General features: G+C 39.0%; 1 protein-coding gene across 1 annotated transcript in view; it reads right to left on the reverse strand.

Annotated features, from left to right (window-relative positions):
- Positions 1 to 3,083: 3,083 nt before the first annotated feature.
- Positions 3,084 to 13,331, reverse strand: part of LOC126473966 (signal recognition particle receptor subunit beta) — a 50,163-nt gene continuing 39,915 nt past the window's right edge. The window contains exon 5 of the mRNA XM_050101341.1: positions 3,084 to 3,367. Within this exon, the coding sequence (XP_049957298.1) occupies positions 3,154 to 3,367 (214 nt within the window). The 3' untranslated portion in view covers positions 3,084 to 3,153. The remainder of the gene's footprint in view (positions 3,368 to 13,331) is intronic.

Raw genomic sequence — 13,331 nt, forward strand, 5'->3', positions numbered from 1 at the left:
TTTTTCGGGGTGCATTCAGTCTCGTGATGCCAATTGAGGAGCTACTCGACCGGATAGTAGCGGCTCCGGTCAAAGAAAACCATCGTAACGACTGGGAGAGCGGTGTGCTGATCACACACCCCTCCTATCTGCATCCTTAGCTGAGGATGACACAGCAGTCGGATGGTCTCAATGGGCCACTTGTGGCCTGAAGATTGAGTGCTGAGCTTTGTTTGGGTAGATAATTTCTACTGTATTTATAGGCAAGTCTATTGTGATTTCAGAGGGAAATAATCTAAGCCAAGAGGGTCTTGTTTGACTATCCACTCCGTTACACGGTTTAAGTCAACAGTGCACAATGTCAAATCAACGGTCGATGGTCATCTGTTTGGGTTATGTATCGTAGTAGGAGAACCATCATTTAGAAGAATCAAATTGAACTTTTCAAAAAGTGTAACTAACTATGCCATCCGCGTCATCTATTTCGCAACCCCCGTAGTGCGTGGGGTGTGTTGAAGTCTGCACAAAGGAGAATGGCATTTGAAGCTGGGCTACAATCTGATCCAGTGAAAGATCTTTTATTTTACACTTAGGTGGTTTGTAATTAGTGACGATGGTGAATGCACCGTTGGGAGTGTAAATTACAGCAGCAACTACCTGGCATTCTGTTGTCCTAATAGCGATGTCCAATTTTTTAAACCTAACTGTCCCTCGAATCAAAATTGCTACACCTCCTCCTTTTCCATCATCTCTGTCATTTCTGAGAACAGCGTATCCTTTTAATTGTATTTGTTGGGTTGGCTAAAACAAAGTTTTGCAAATAAAAGCTACCGGTATATGGTTGCTGCTAAGCTCCCGATAAAGACTTTCTCTGTCCGAGATTGCTGACCATGCATTCCACTGGAGTACTTTAAAAGCCATTGTCAGAATTGCAGAAGTCTTCAACAGCATTATGTATAAGAGCCTATGTCATTACCATGTCTGTTTCATTTTTAAGAGAAAGAAAGATCTGCATTATTAAAGCACAAAGGTTGTTAGTAGTAGTTTATCGACCCGTGTAAGATGTTGCCAGAGGAGTGGGAGGATATGGATTGTTTTGTATCGAGTTCTGTGGACCCTGAAATTCGTATAACGTATCGGAATAACGCTGCATGTATGAACTGCGAGTAAATGGTTTACTTTTGTAGGACATGGGAGCTGGAACCGACGTAACTGCATGCTTAGATCCCTGTTTTAGCCTTTTGTCCATCATGTTCAAACATTTTGGTTTCTCGCATATTTTAGGCCAGTCACTAGGAGAGAGCTCTCATGTTGTAGAAACACCAGCAGCAGTCTGCGCAAATGATTATCGCGGTGACGAGATGGCAGTTGCGTAAGAAGCGCCACAGGCTTCGCTGTGCTTTGCTTCCATGTGCTGCTGATAAATTGGGCAACAATGATCAGTAGCGAGGTGGTTTCCGTTGCAATTTAAACACCTGTGCTCTCCAGCATGTGAGTACTGTGAGGTCTCATGGGCTTCCAGGCATTTGGCACAGCAGGCACTACCACAACATTGCAAAATTAAATGGAAATATCTAAGGCAATTGTGACATTACAAAACTGATTTGACATACAGTGCATCGCATACTGCTCAAATATACATACTGGGGAAGTTGTTAAGATTTTAATGTTGCAACACATTTTGGCGTGGGAAGTACTTTCAACTCTCCATTTTCTATTACTTTCTTTGTGAACCTTCGTATGTCGGTCACTAAAAATTCCTACTTTATTTCTGCAAGGATGTCTTGGTGGGATAATGCAATACCAACATCACGGATAACTCCCCTTCTCTTTGTTTGGAAATTTGAAATACAAGCCTCCATATTCTTCAGCCAAAAAACATCAAGCAACCACAACCTGTTTGCAGACTGCGCTGTTTCGGTTTCAATTTTATACCTGTTTCTACCAATAGCTGAGGTAATAACTATTCCATGTCTTAAGTTATTACTATCTGTAAGCAACATTCTTCTAAGAGCCATTTGATGTAACTTTCCTATATTACCATTTTCTTCCTCTACAAAGATGACGTAGGTACCCATGTCTGTTGATTGATATGTATTATCTTTACTAGCATATTTTTTGTTACTAGGAAACGTGCTATTTCCTGTAGGAAGTACCGTTGTGGTCACTGAATTGTCCAAGTTTTTACGACAGACTTTTGGAAAGCAGGCTGCTCATTGCAATTTCTGTCTCCTATATTTACACTCAAGTTACTGTCTATTCCTAGAACTTCCACAGTGTATGCAACAATATCAATATCTACCAAATCTATGTCCCCTTCAACATTACTACTGTGCTTTTCACTTTTTCACTTGCCTTTGCCTTCTTCAGAACATTTGTGTCAGGAGCTGCTGCCTGTTGGGGTGATGGTGATTGGTGTCTTGCCTTTTGTCGCTGGGTGGTGTTTGTCAGACACTGTGACAAGACAGCTGAACTTGATGAATGCTTATCCATCTCCATCTGATCATTCTGAGGACAGTGATCTTGAGAGCAAATTTCGATGGTACCCAGTTGATGCCTATTTGTAATTAACACTGTTGAAGGAGGGTGCATCATGACAGTCTCGATGTTGTGACTTGTATGCAAAGCGATAGCCGACCCTTGGCCAGTATCGACTAGGATTTCGTCATTAGTTCCCATTTTAACAATAGCCGCTGAGAGAAATCTCCCAGCGATGATGATTTGAATCTTGGTGCTAACTACTTGTAGATAAAATATCCAGTAGATTACACAACAAAAAAACTTTATATCGGTGTCGGCTGCCACACGAAGCACAAACAACTGCTCAGCGCGGCTGCCTTGACTGCAAGCAACAATTTGTCATTACCCACTCGTCAAAAAGTTTTTCACTGCAGACAACACAGTTTAGAGTTGAACTGTTAATAATTAATCACCCTTTCTCAATATTCTTGAGAGTGATCGGAAAAACAGCGTTATTTATTTTGTTGCTAACCAAAGAATCCATACTTCTATTATAAACAGAACACCATGCGGGGAAAGTATTGCATCGGAAATATCTTTATTTAACTTAATCTCTAATGACACAACAAAAATAAATAATATGGTTACAGGTTTATTTAAATTTTTTAATGACGTAACATTTCACAAACACAAAATACAAAACCATCATCATTATCACGCAATCTTATGCAGCCACGTCTTCAATTCATTTAATTCGGCTGGCTTGGAAGTATCTTTATCACAAGCACTTGATTCTGCAAACTCAACTCTCTGGGGATGCAAATGTGCAAATTCGAAATCTTTTCCTTTCTTGCCTAAGAAATGTGTGGTGGTTTCTGCACTGTTGATGCTTTCTAGCTGGCTCGATTTGGTCTGTCGCAATAAATTCCTGGAAGCAAAAGATGTACGGATTCTTAAAAGGAAAGGTCTCTAAACGAAATTATCAAATACACTGGTGCAACATAAATTTTTGAAAGGGCTGAAGGAAAAAGTTGCACATCTGGTTACAGTAATTAAATCTCTTTTTTTGTGGTGGTGGTGGTGGTGGTGATGGGGGGCGGGTTGGTGGTTAGACCCCAGGGCCTTCCTCGCCTTACGCTCTGTCTCCTACAGCTGGTACCATCCTCAAATGCTACGGACAAGTCTGATCTATTTTTTGTGTTAAATATTTCAGAAAGCTGAATGTGGATTGTATTCCGTTTTTTACACATTTAGTTAAGATGGCGGCCAGTGTAAAAGTTTATCGTGTATCTCGTCAAAAAAGTGCCAGTTCTGCTGGTAAAAAGAAAGTGGGTGTACAATATAAACATGAAATATTGCAACTAAATGACCGTGTTTCTAAATTATGACCAGTTAACTGAAAGTGGATATTAGTAAACTTACATTAGAGAAACATGAGCTGATGCTGAAGCGGGAAATGATGAAAGAAAACTCGACTTTTTGGGTAAGTTGATGAAAGATATGTGCATAAACAGTTCACAGAGCATCAAAAATCAAAAACGTGTGAAAGCAGCCTAAATTTATTGCACGACGACAGCTGTGATGTCTTATCTACAGTAATTTATGAAAACTCCAAAAGTAAACAAAGTGCTCTTGTTTCATCAAGAAGTAGTTTAGTAACTCCTGTAAAATAAATAACGACAGCTACACTAAAGTTTTAAGTACTGGAAAGCGTGCAGATACAAGACACAAGATTTTATTTTCATCTTATAGTCATGGACCACACTGAGCGAGTTTATTAAATCAGACACTTCCTCCAAGATATTTTGCGACACCTGTTGTCAAAACAAATGCACAATTGAAATATGTTGTTAATAACATTTAAGAGAAGGTAAAGGACTTCAGTAAATTTGACTGTGTTATTGTTCTGGCTGGAACAAATGATGTAGAATCAGATATCAAGGATTACCAATGCACTGTGAACATGCTATACACAAAAACTACTAACACTAAAGTGATTCTGTGTACAGTACTCACAGAATATACAAAATGAACATGTTCTTGATGGTGTTGCCCAGTACGGTCACGCTAAAATACTGGATGTAAATATGTTTTTTAGGAGGGCTGAAAGGGAAAGAAAAACTTTGCAGTCCACCACTCTGTTACTTATCTTTGTTAACTGCTTGTAACAGACAGATCAGTCAATCACCAAAACCATATGCTTACAAAATTGGAAAATAACAGAAGACAAAACCAAAAAAATTAACAGTAACTATGCATACTATGGGACGAACGAGTGACAAGGAAGCCACACAGAAGACAGTATCACCACAGTATGAGAAACTAACAGACGAAGAAACCAAAAAGTTAACAGTAAATATGCCTTCAGTGGAATGAACAAATGGCAGGGAAGCAGAACAGAAGACAATATCACCATGTAAAAAGACAGGAGAAAGCTGTACCAGAGTGGGCAGAAGTTAAAAACAACAGATCACGACAAAGCACCAGGCAAAAGTTAGCATCCAAACAACACATGAATGATTTTTTTATGGCCCAATCCACTGCAGAAGAAAACAAACAAGTAGTCCAGGACTCCCAGGAGGTGAACATCAAGTTAGACACCTACTCTTCAAAGAATTAACCAGGCAAGAAGTATACCTCTCGTAGAACTGAATAATTCTTTAACTCTCCTACATCATAATGTATAGGGCTTAATCAGTAAGCTATGTGAGCTAGAAGTCCTTTTGAATGGTACACTGAAGGAGATATCAATCTTGTGTGTAACTGAACACTTACGAGTGGTTCAAGTTATATTTTACTGATAGGAAACAAAGAGAACAAATTTCTCAGGACGGAAATTTGTACCATTCTGAATATAAAATAATTAATTATTGGGTGCACCAGGGTCAGTATTGGGACCATTGTTATTCTTGATTTTTATTAATGACCTACCACAACAGTTTTCAACAGCTGATACTATATTAATTGCTGATAATATCAGCTTCATTATAAAAGGGAAAAATGATTATGAGATGCAGCAAAAAACTGACAAAACAGCAGACGTGGCAGAAAAATGGTTTAAAGATAACTGTCTGGTTGTCAATGACAACAGAACATCATGTAGAGGTATCTTTAAGGAATTAAAAATCATTGACCTTACCATCTATATCCATATTTGAAAATATCTGCTTCATTAAAAACCACCAAGTTTCGTCTTTGAATAGTGAGATCCACTATTATCGAACAAGGAACAGGGTTGACTATCATAGGGATGTGCACATAAAATCAATATATCAGGACACTGCTCTTTACAAACCAAAAATTCTTTACAATGCATTGCCAGATAGTATCAAAAGAAAATACCAAACATTAATACATTCAAAAAAGAACTAAAAAATCTACTACTAATAAACAACAGCTTCTACAGCATTAATAAATACCTGGAATTTTGCTCAAATCTGTAGGTCTGCTTCATAGCTCTCTAAACAAAAATTCATAATTATCAAACCATTGCTAGACAATACCAAACTTCTTTTATCCATGTATGTATCTAATTATGCACCTAACTTCTGTGCCATATATTACTATGCCTAGTTAACTAAAGTATTGGTATTTAATAGTTTTAGTAAAATCAACAAAGGTGTTTCACTAGCAATTATTTTATCTGTATGTATGTATATAATTTTATAATCTTATTAAGCAGAATAATGTTTCTTTTATAAAGATGTGCTGATACCAATGATAAGATTTTGTACATGTAAATATGTAATATTTTATACTGTTCTGTACCTTGACAAGTCCCATATCATGAATGTGATAATACAGACGCTAAACAAATAAATTGTGGGATAATCAATCAGCTGTCTCCATAGCTTTAGTGTGTGTTCCAGCAGACCTAGACGAAAGTTCAGGCAGTAAAACATGCCTTGGACCACAGTGAATACACCTCCCACCCCCTCCCTAAAAAGAAAATACTGTAAGCAGGGGGTTAGCTACAATAGAATAAACATGACAGTATACATTCACGATCCGGAACGAACAATCTAGAAGGCTGTGTGTTTCAAGAAGTGAAATTGTATAGGCACCACTTAAAGTTTTTGTTGACCGTGGAAGTTTTAGCTGCTTTTGCATCTCCAAACCTTGTGCCTGAAGAGATAACACCAGTCACACCACGGAGTAGCACTTGCAACCAACATCCTCAATTCTTGCCTATATTCCAATCTGTCCTCCCATACAATTTTTATGCTCTACAACTCATGGAAGTTATTCCTTGATGGCACATGTCCCATCATCCTGTTCATTCTTGTCAATGCTTTCCATATGCTCCTGTCCACACAAATTCCTTGGGGAACTTCTCCATTTATTACCTTATTCATCTGCCAAAATTTCAATGTTCTTCTACTGTAACACATCTCGTACATTTTCACTGTCTTCTTTTCCAGTTTACCACAGTCCATGATTCATTTCCATACAATGCTGTGCATTTTACATTCTCACAAATTTCTTCCCCACATTGGGAAGACTGTTTGATACTGGTAGATTTCTCTTAGTCACAAATGCCCTCTTCACCTGTTCTAGTCTGCTTCTTATATCCTCCATGCTTCATCCATCAAGTGTAATTTCATTTCCATGGGAGAAGATTTCCTTCACCTCATGTGCTTCATAGTCCCCAATTCTGACATCAAGGTTATCGCACAATGAAGAGTTAAAACAACATAGAGGTTTATAGTCTAGTTATATTACATACTAATTCACAGTCATAGGTTCTTTCTTTGCTACAGGTAATTCCATGTAGGCACAGGACAGGAGTATCTACAACAGTTTCCGAACTCCCTCCAACCATGATCTGCCTTCCCTCCTCCAACCATGATCTGCCTTCCCTTCCACCCAGCCATTACCTGATAACCTTTCAGGAACTTCTCACTACTAACATGGCCTCATCTTCATTTCTGGAACCCCTCCCAGTGAGCCCAAGATCACTCCTATGGAACACACAGCTGTCCATAACCAAAAAACCAATCCAGGCCTTATTATCCTTCCCACAGACAAACGCTCCATAACAGTGGTCATGAATCATAGTTATTATGTGGCTCATGGTCTCTGCCAACTTTCTGAAACCTCTGCATACAAACCTTACAAGTATGATCCTATCCCAGGACTCCAATAGGACTCACTTCCTTCACCGCCTTTCTGCAGTTCCTGTCCTGTTACCTCTGGACTCCACATTTGTCTTGTGGATCTGACATCCTTATACACCGATATCCCCTGTATCCATGGCCTGATGGCCACAGAACACTACCTTTCCCAATGTCATCATGTCAGCAAAGTCACCATCTCTTTCATCCTAGCTAACCACATCTTGACCCACAATTATCTCACTTTTGAAGGCCAAATTCATAAACAAGTCCTTGGTACTACTGCAGGTACTCACATGGCACCATCCTATCTGGAGGAATCATTCCTATCCAGTCAAGACCAACAAACCCTTGTTCTTGTTTAGATTCATTGATGGAATTTTCATGATCTGGAATCATGGCAGGGACAACCTTTGCTCTTTCATCCGTGACATCAACACCTACTCCCACGTATGCTTTACCTAGTCCTCCTCAACTCAACAAGCAACCTTCCTAGAGGCTGATCTCCATCTCTCAGATGCTCCAACCTTGGCAAGTGTCACCCGTTCCATGTCAAATCTCTTCTTTACAGTCTTACCAACCATGTACACCACATCTGTAGTGGGAATCAGGAGCTGACAAAATATACTGATAATCTGAGAGCCTTTATGGGCAGACAGTATACTATCCCACTCATCCATTAACAGATCTCCCTAAGTCATCTCCTCCTCTGACAGCAATAGACCTGTTAACCAACCACTGACCGGCACTGCTCTGATCACCCAGTATCATGCTGGCCTTTAAAAACTCAACCACACCTTTCACCTGGGTTTTGACTACCTCTAGGTTTCGACTACCTCTCATCATGCACTGAGATGTCATATCTATCCTATCCAAAATCCTACACACATCACCCAAAGGAGTGTTCTGCCACCCACCCAATCTATAGAATATCCTTGTCCATGTTATATATCAGCTATGCAGCAATTACTGTGCAGCATTCTATGTTGGCATGACAAGTAACAAGCTATGTACTTCCATCAATGGCCCCCACAAAACTGTGTCAAACTGAGAACTTGAGAAACCAGTTTCCAGACATGCTGTGAACCACAATACAAATACTTCAACAGCTGCTTCACTATGCAAGCCATTTGGATACTCACTCCCAGCAGTAATTTCTCTGAACAACGCTGGTGGAAATTCTCTACATCTATGTGATTACTCTGCTACTCACAATTAAGTGCCTGGCGGAGGGTTCAATGGACCACCTTTAAGCTATCTCTCTACCGTTCCAATCTCGAACGGCGCGGGTGGGAAAAAAACAAGCACTTAAATTTTTCTGTGCGAGCCCTGATTTCTCTTATTTTATCATGATGATCATTTCTCTCGCAATTCTCCTGGCCTAAAAATCTGCTAATCTGTTTCCCCCTGCCTCACTTTATCTTGTCCCTCTCAGTCTCTCTCAGTCTGTCTCTGCCCCCCCCCCCCCCCCCCCTTCATTTCCACTTTCTTCCACTTCCTTCCTTCTCCCCTTGCTCTGTCTCTTATATGCTCTACCTTCTGAAGTCCTTTCGTCTTGTTGTGCAGCCACCGAGTCATCTGTCAAAAGAACTGCCTCACACTATCCCGCTATCTCCTCCTGACCTTGTGCATCGTTTCCTGTTCCCTCCCACTTCTATCTACATCAATATCTACATCCATACTCTGAAACCACTGTGAAGTATATGGCAAAGGGTATGTCCAATTGTACCCAGTTATTAGAGTTTCTTCCCATTCCATTCACTTACGGACCACAGGAATAATGATTGTTCAAATGGCTCTATGCATCTTGTAAGTATTCTAATCTTGTCTTCATGATTCCTGTGTGAGAGACACATAGGAGGTTGTAGTACATTCCTAGAGCCATCACTTAAAGCCATTTCATGAAACTCTGTTAGTACACTTTCTCAGAATAGTTTATGTCTGTCTTCAAGAGTTTGCCAGGTCAGTTTCTTCAGTGTCACTGTAACACAGTCCCATGGGTCAAATGAACTGACCACTCATGCTGCCCTTCTCTATACATATTCAATATCCCCTGTTAGTCCTTTTTGGTTCGGTTCCAATGCATCTGAGCAATATTCTAGAATGGGACACACGAGTAATTTGCAAGCAATCTTTTTTGCAGACTGGTTCCACTTCCCCAGTATTCTACCAATAAACTGAAGTCTACCATCTGCTTTACCCACAAATGAGCCCACGTGGTCATATCCCTACAAAGCATGACACCCAGATATTTGTATGAATTGGCTGTTTCCAACTGTGACTCACTGATATTATTGTCATAGGATACTATGCTGCACCATTTTGAAATCTTATCAATATCTGACTGAATATTTATGCAGCTTCTTTCAGACAGCACTTTATTATAGATAACTGCACCATCAGCAAAAAGTCTGAGGTTACTATTAATATTGTCTGCAAGGTCATTAATATACAATATGAACGTCAAGGATCCCAACACACTTCCTTGAGGCACAGCCCAAGTTACTTCTACTTCGAGAATGACTCTCCATCCAAAAAGACCTCAATCCAGTCAACAAAATGCGATATCCTGTATGATCGAACTTTTGACAATAGACATAGGCATGGCACTGAGTAAAATGCTTTTCAAAAATCAAAAAATACTGCACCTACCTCACCACATGGATATAAAGCTTTCAGTCTTTCATGTGAGAAAAGTGGATGTTGGTTTCACATGATTTTTTTTTTTTTTTTTTTTTTTGGGAATCCATGCAGGTTGGCATGGAGGAGGTCATTCAGTTAAGAGCTCAGAACACGATGGTGGTTTGAAAAGTTCTCGAAATGGAATAGAAAAAAGTACGTACATCTCTGAAACTCATTCCAATTCCAGGAGCGGAAAGACTTACCTTAGGGGGAAAAAAGGACAGGTATACACTCGCAAACACACACATATCCATACGCATATACCCTTTTTATTTGCTATCTGTCACCACCACCATCCCCTTTCTTCCCTATTCTTTCACACTATGGTACCACATTTTTTTCTCATCGTTTTTCTTTCCTGTGTTTTCACTGCTGCTTGGAGCCATGTCATTACTTTTGAGATACCTCTCATTGCTGAATCACTGATTAGGGTCAGCTCAACCCAAAGGTTGGTTTGAACACTCAAGTGGTATACTAGGCAGCCATGTTGGAAGTGGTATGCCCTTGCCTTTCCTCTGACCTTTGACTTGCTGAGCCAGTTATCAGGGAAGCTAGAGTTTAATGGGCATTCCAAACAATGCTGAAACTTGGTATATTTGCAATAAGAAATCATTATCAGAGGTGAAAGAAATTATAAGTTATGGGAACAAACTGCTTGGACCAACTGAGAATTGAGTCTCAGACCTCTGGATTTGTGGCATAAAACTGCATCACACAGCTCATTATTGATATCCTGGAATTTAAATTTGTAATTGTTCCCGACTCCTTTCAGTATCAAGTGTTTGTCGTGATACGGTGTTTGGAATAATGTAGCCTTCCCTCAGGATTCTGCATATATTATGCTCACTTTCCTTCTTTTTTTTACTTTTCTCTTTTTTCAGAATAAATGGTTCACAGCTCTGTACTAATGGTACAATAGATATTTTTTTACGTTAAATATCACCTGACATTTCATCATTGTTATTTTTTGGCAATAAATGCTCCACTTCTGTCTCCACATTATTAATACTGTATTTTATTTTTACCTGTTTTTCCAGCAGTCTTTAATGTTATTTGGTAGGTCTCATCTCTTGTTCCTTTAAACCACCTTGTTTCAGCCCTACATTTCCAATTACTTATTTTTTCCTTTCTTTCCCTACTCATCTGTTATTTTTAAGTCACTCTATGTACAGTAACTCACTATCTACCCTTTTCTTCTCCAGCCTCCTTTGCAAAACATTCTCTCAAGAAGAACCACAGATATTGTCTATACTAAAACCTTCATGTGTACATAATTTTCGCCTATTCTTTTTGGAAAAAGACACACTACTTCAATTGTGTTGACCAACAGTACTAGACTGGGCAGACAATATCCTTGCCTCTTCACTTCCCAGGTGAAGAATTAATTCTGGTCACCATAAAATTACTTAAGTGTTTCAACTGCCAGATTAGTGGTGTACATCCCTTGAGAGACTGCCAGCCGGTCATGCCATACGACTATATTATTTTTATTGTTTGTGTGTTTCATTGCTTCTCATGGTCAACAGACCAATTAACACTAGAAAGGCAGAAGGGATCATGATCCCTGTCATACATTTTTCGTCAATATCATACCGAAAATTTTTACTTCACTCATGATATCATAACTTTTCCTAATTTTTTCTCCTCTGTATGAAGACTTGTTATAATTATTATTACAAAATCTTCACTTTTTGGGCATAGATTATGATAAATTTGCAACTATCAGAGGAAATAATGCTTTGGGAGGTGCAGTCTGCATGAACGTAATGAAATCTTTTTGACTTTGCTTCCTGATGTTTCCTATCTGTAAGACAATTTCATCAAGATACTAAAGCTGATCTTTAGCACCAACAGCTACTTTGCTTTTATATTCCACAAGTCACTTACGGCATGTAACGGAGATTACATCACATACCATTTCTTTGTCCTCCCAGTTCACAAATGGTGCACAGAAATTAACTGTATAATATCAAGTTGTTCCAATTTGATCACAGTGGTAGGTAATACAGTGCTTAACACATCTTGCAATGTGTGCTCTTACAATATTATGAAAAGGATTGCTGTTCTTTACCATATAGTGGAGATGCTATTTGCAGATAGGCACAATAAAAAGAATGGCAAACAAAAGCTTTTGGCCAAACAGGCCTTCATCAGAGTAGATGACACACACACACACACACACACACACACACACACACACACACACGAGAACTGGTTGAACAAAGGTTTTGTAAACAGTGTCAGTCCTTCACAGAGCATGACTGAATAAAATCTTCAGTTTTCAACCCACAGCAACTGAGTTACAATTTTCAAGCTTTTGGCAGCTGTCACCACCATATTCTTCAGCAGCTAAAATACTGACAGGCAGGAATGGAAAGGAGAACACCCCACTATTCCCCACATATCAATAGTATGCGAGTTACTGAAAGCACAAGAATTATGATTGAGCTGATGTAACTTTAAAACTGTGAGGATTTGATTTAGTAAATTATTTGATTTAGTAAATTATTACCTTCTTGGATAAATTACATTCCTTTACAACCTTTACAAGAATTTTAGCCAGAGATCTCCCTTTTCCTAGAACTGGTCTTATACGGCCATTCAACTTCAAATTACTACCACTATATATTTGCAATTGGTCACTAATGGCAGAGTGAAACAATAATAGCACTTCTGCATATTTATATGAAATACATTATAGTTGTTTATGTTGTTGATCAGCTGTCATTCAGTACACCGAACATCAATTCTCTTCAGGTCTCTCTGCATTTCCCTGAAACTTCCCTGCAGTTGTTACTTCCCCACATAGATCATCATCGTCCGTAAGTAGTCCCATGAAGTTATTGCTAATACAGATAAAAAAATTCATAAACTGTAATGGTTCTACAGCAATTCTTTGAGGTGTGCCTGAAGTTACTTTCACATCTGACAATTTCTCCCCATTTATAACAACATACTGACCTATATTTGCCATAAAGTCTTTCAGTATTTTTTTATTTTATTAACTAGTCAAGTTTAGCAAAATATATCAATACTCTTTGAATGCCCAGGAACACAGTATTAACACTTGCTGCTTCTGTATCTCATGAACAAACA

The sequence above is a fragment of the Schistocerca serialis genome, chromosome 4 (genome assembly GCF_023864345.2).
Source record: "Schistocerca serialis cubense isolate TAMUIC-IGC-003099 chromosome 4, iqSchSeri2.2, whole genome shotgun sequence".
NCBI classification, from domain to species: Eukaryota; Metazoa; Arthropoda; class Insecta; order Orthoptera; family Acrididae; genus Schistocerca; species Schistocerca serialis.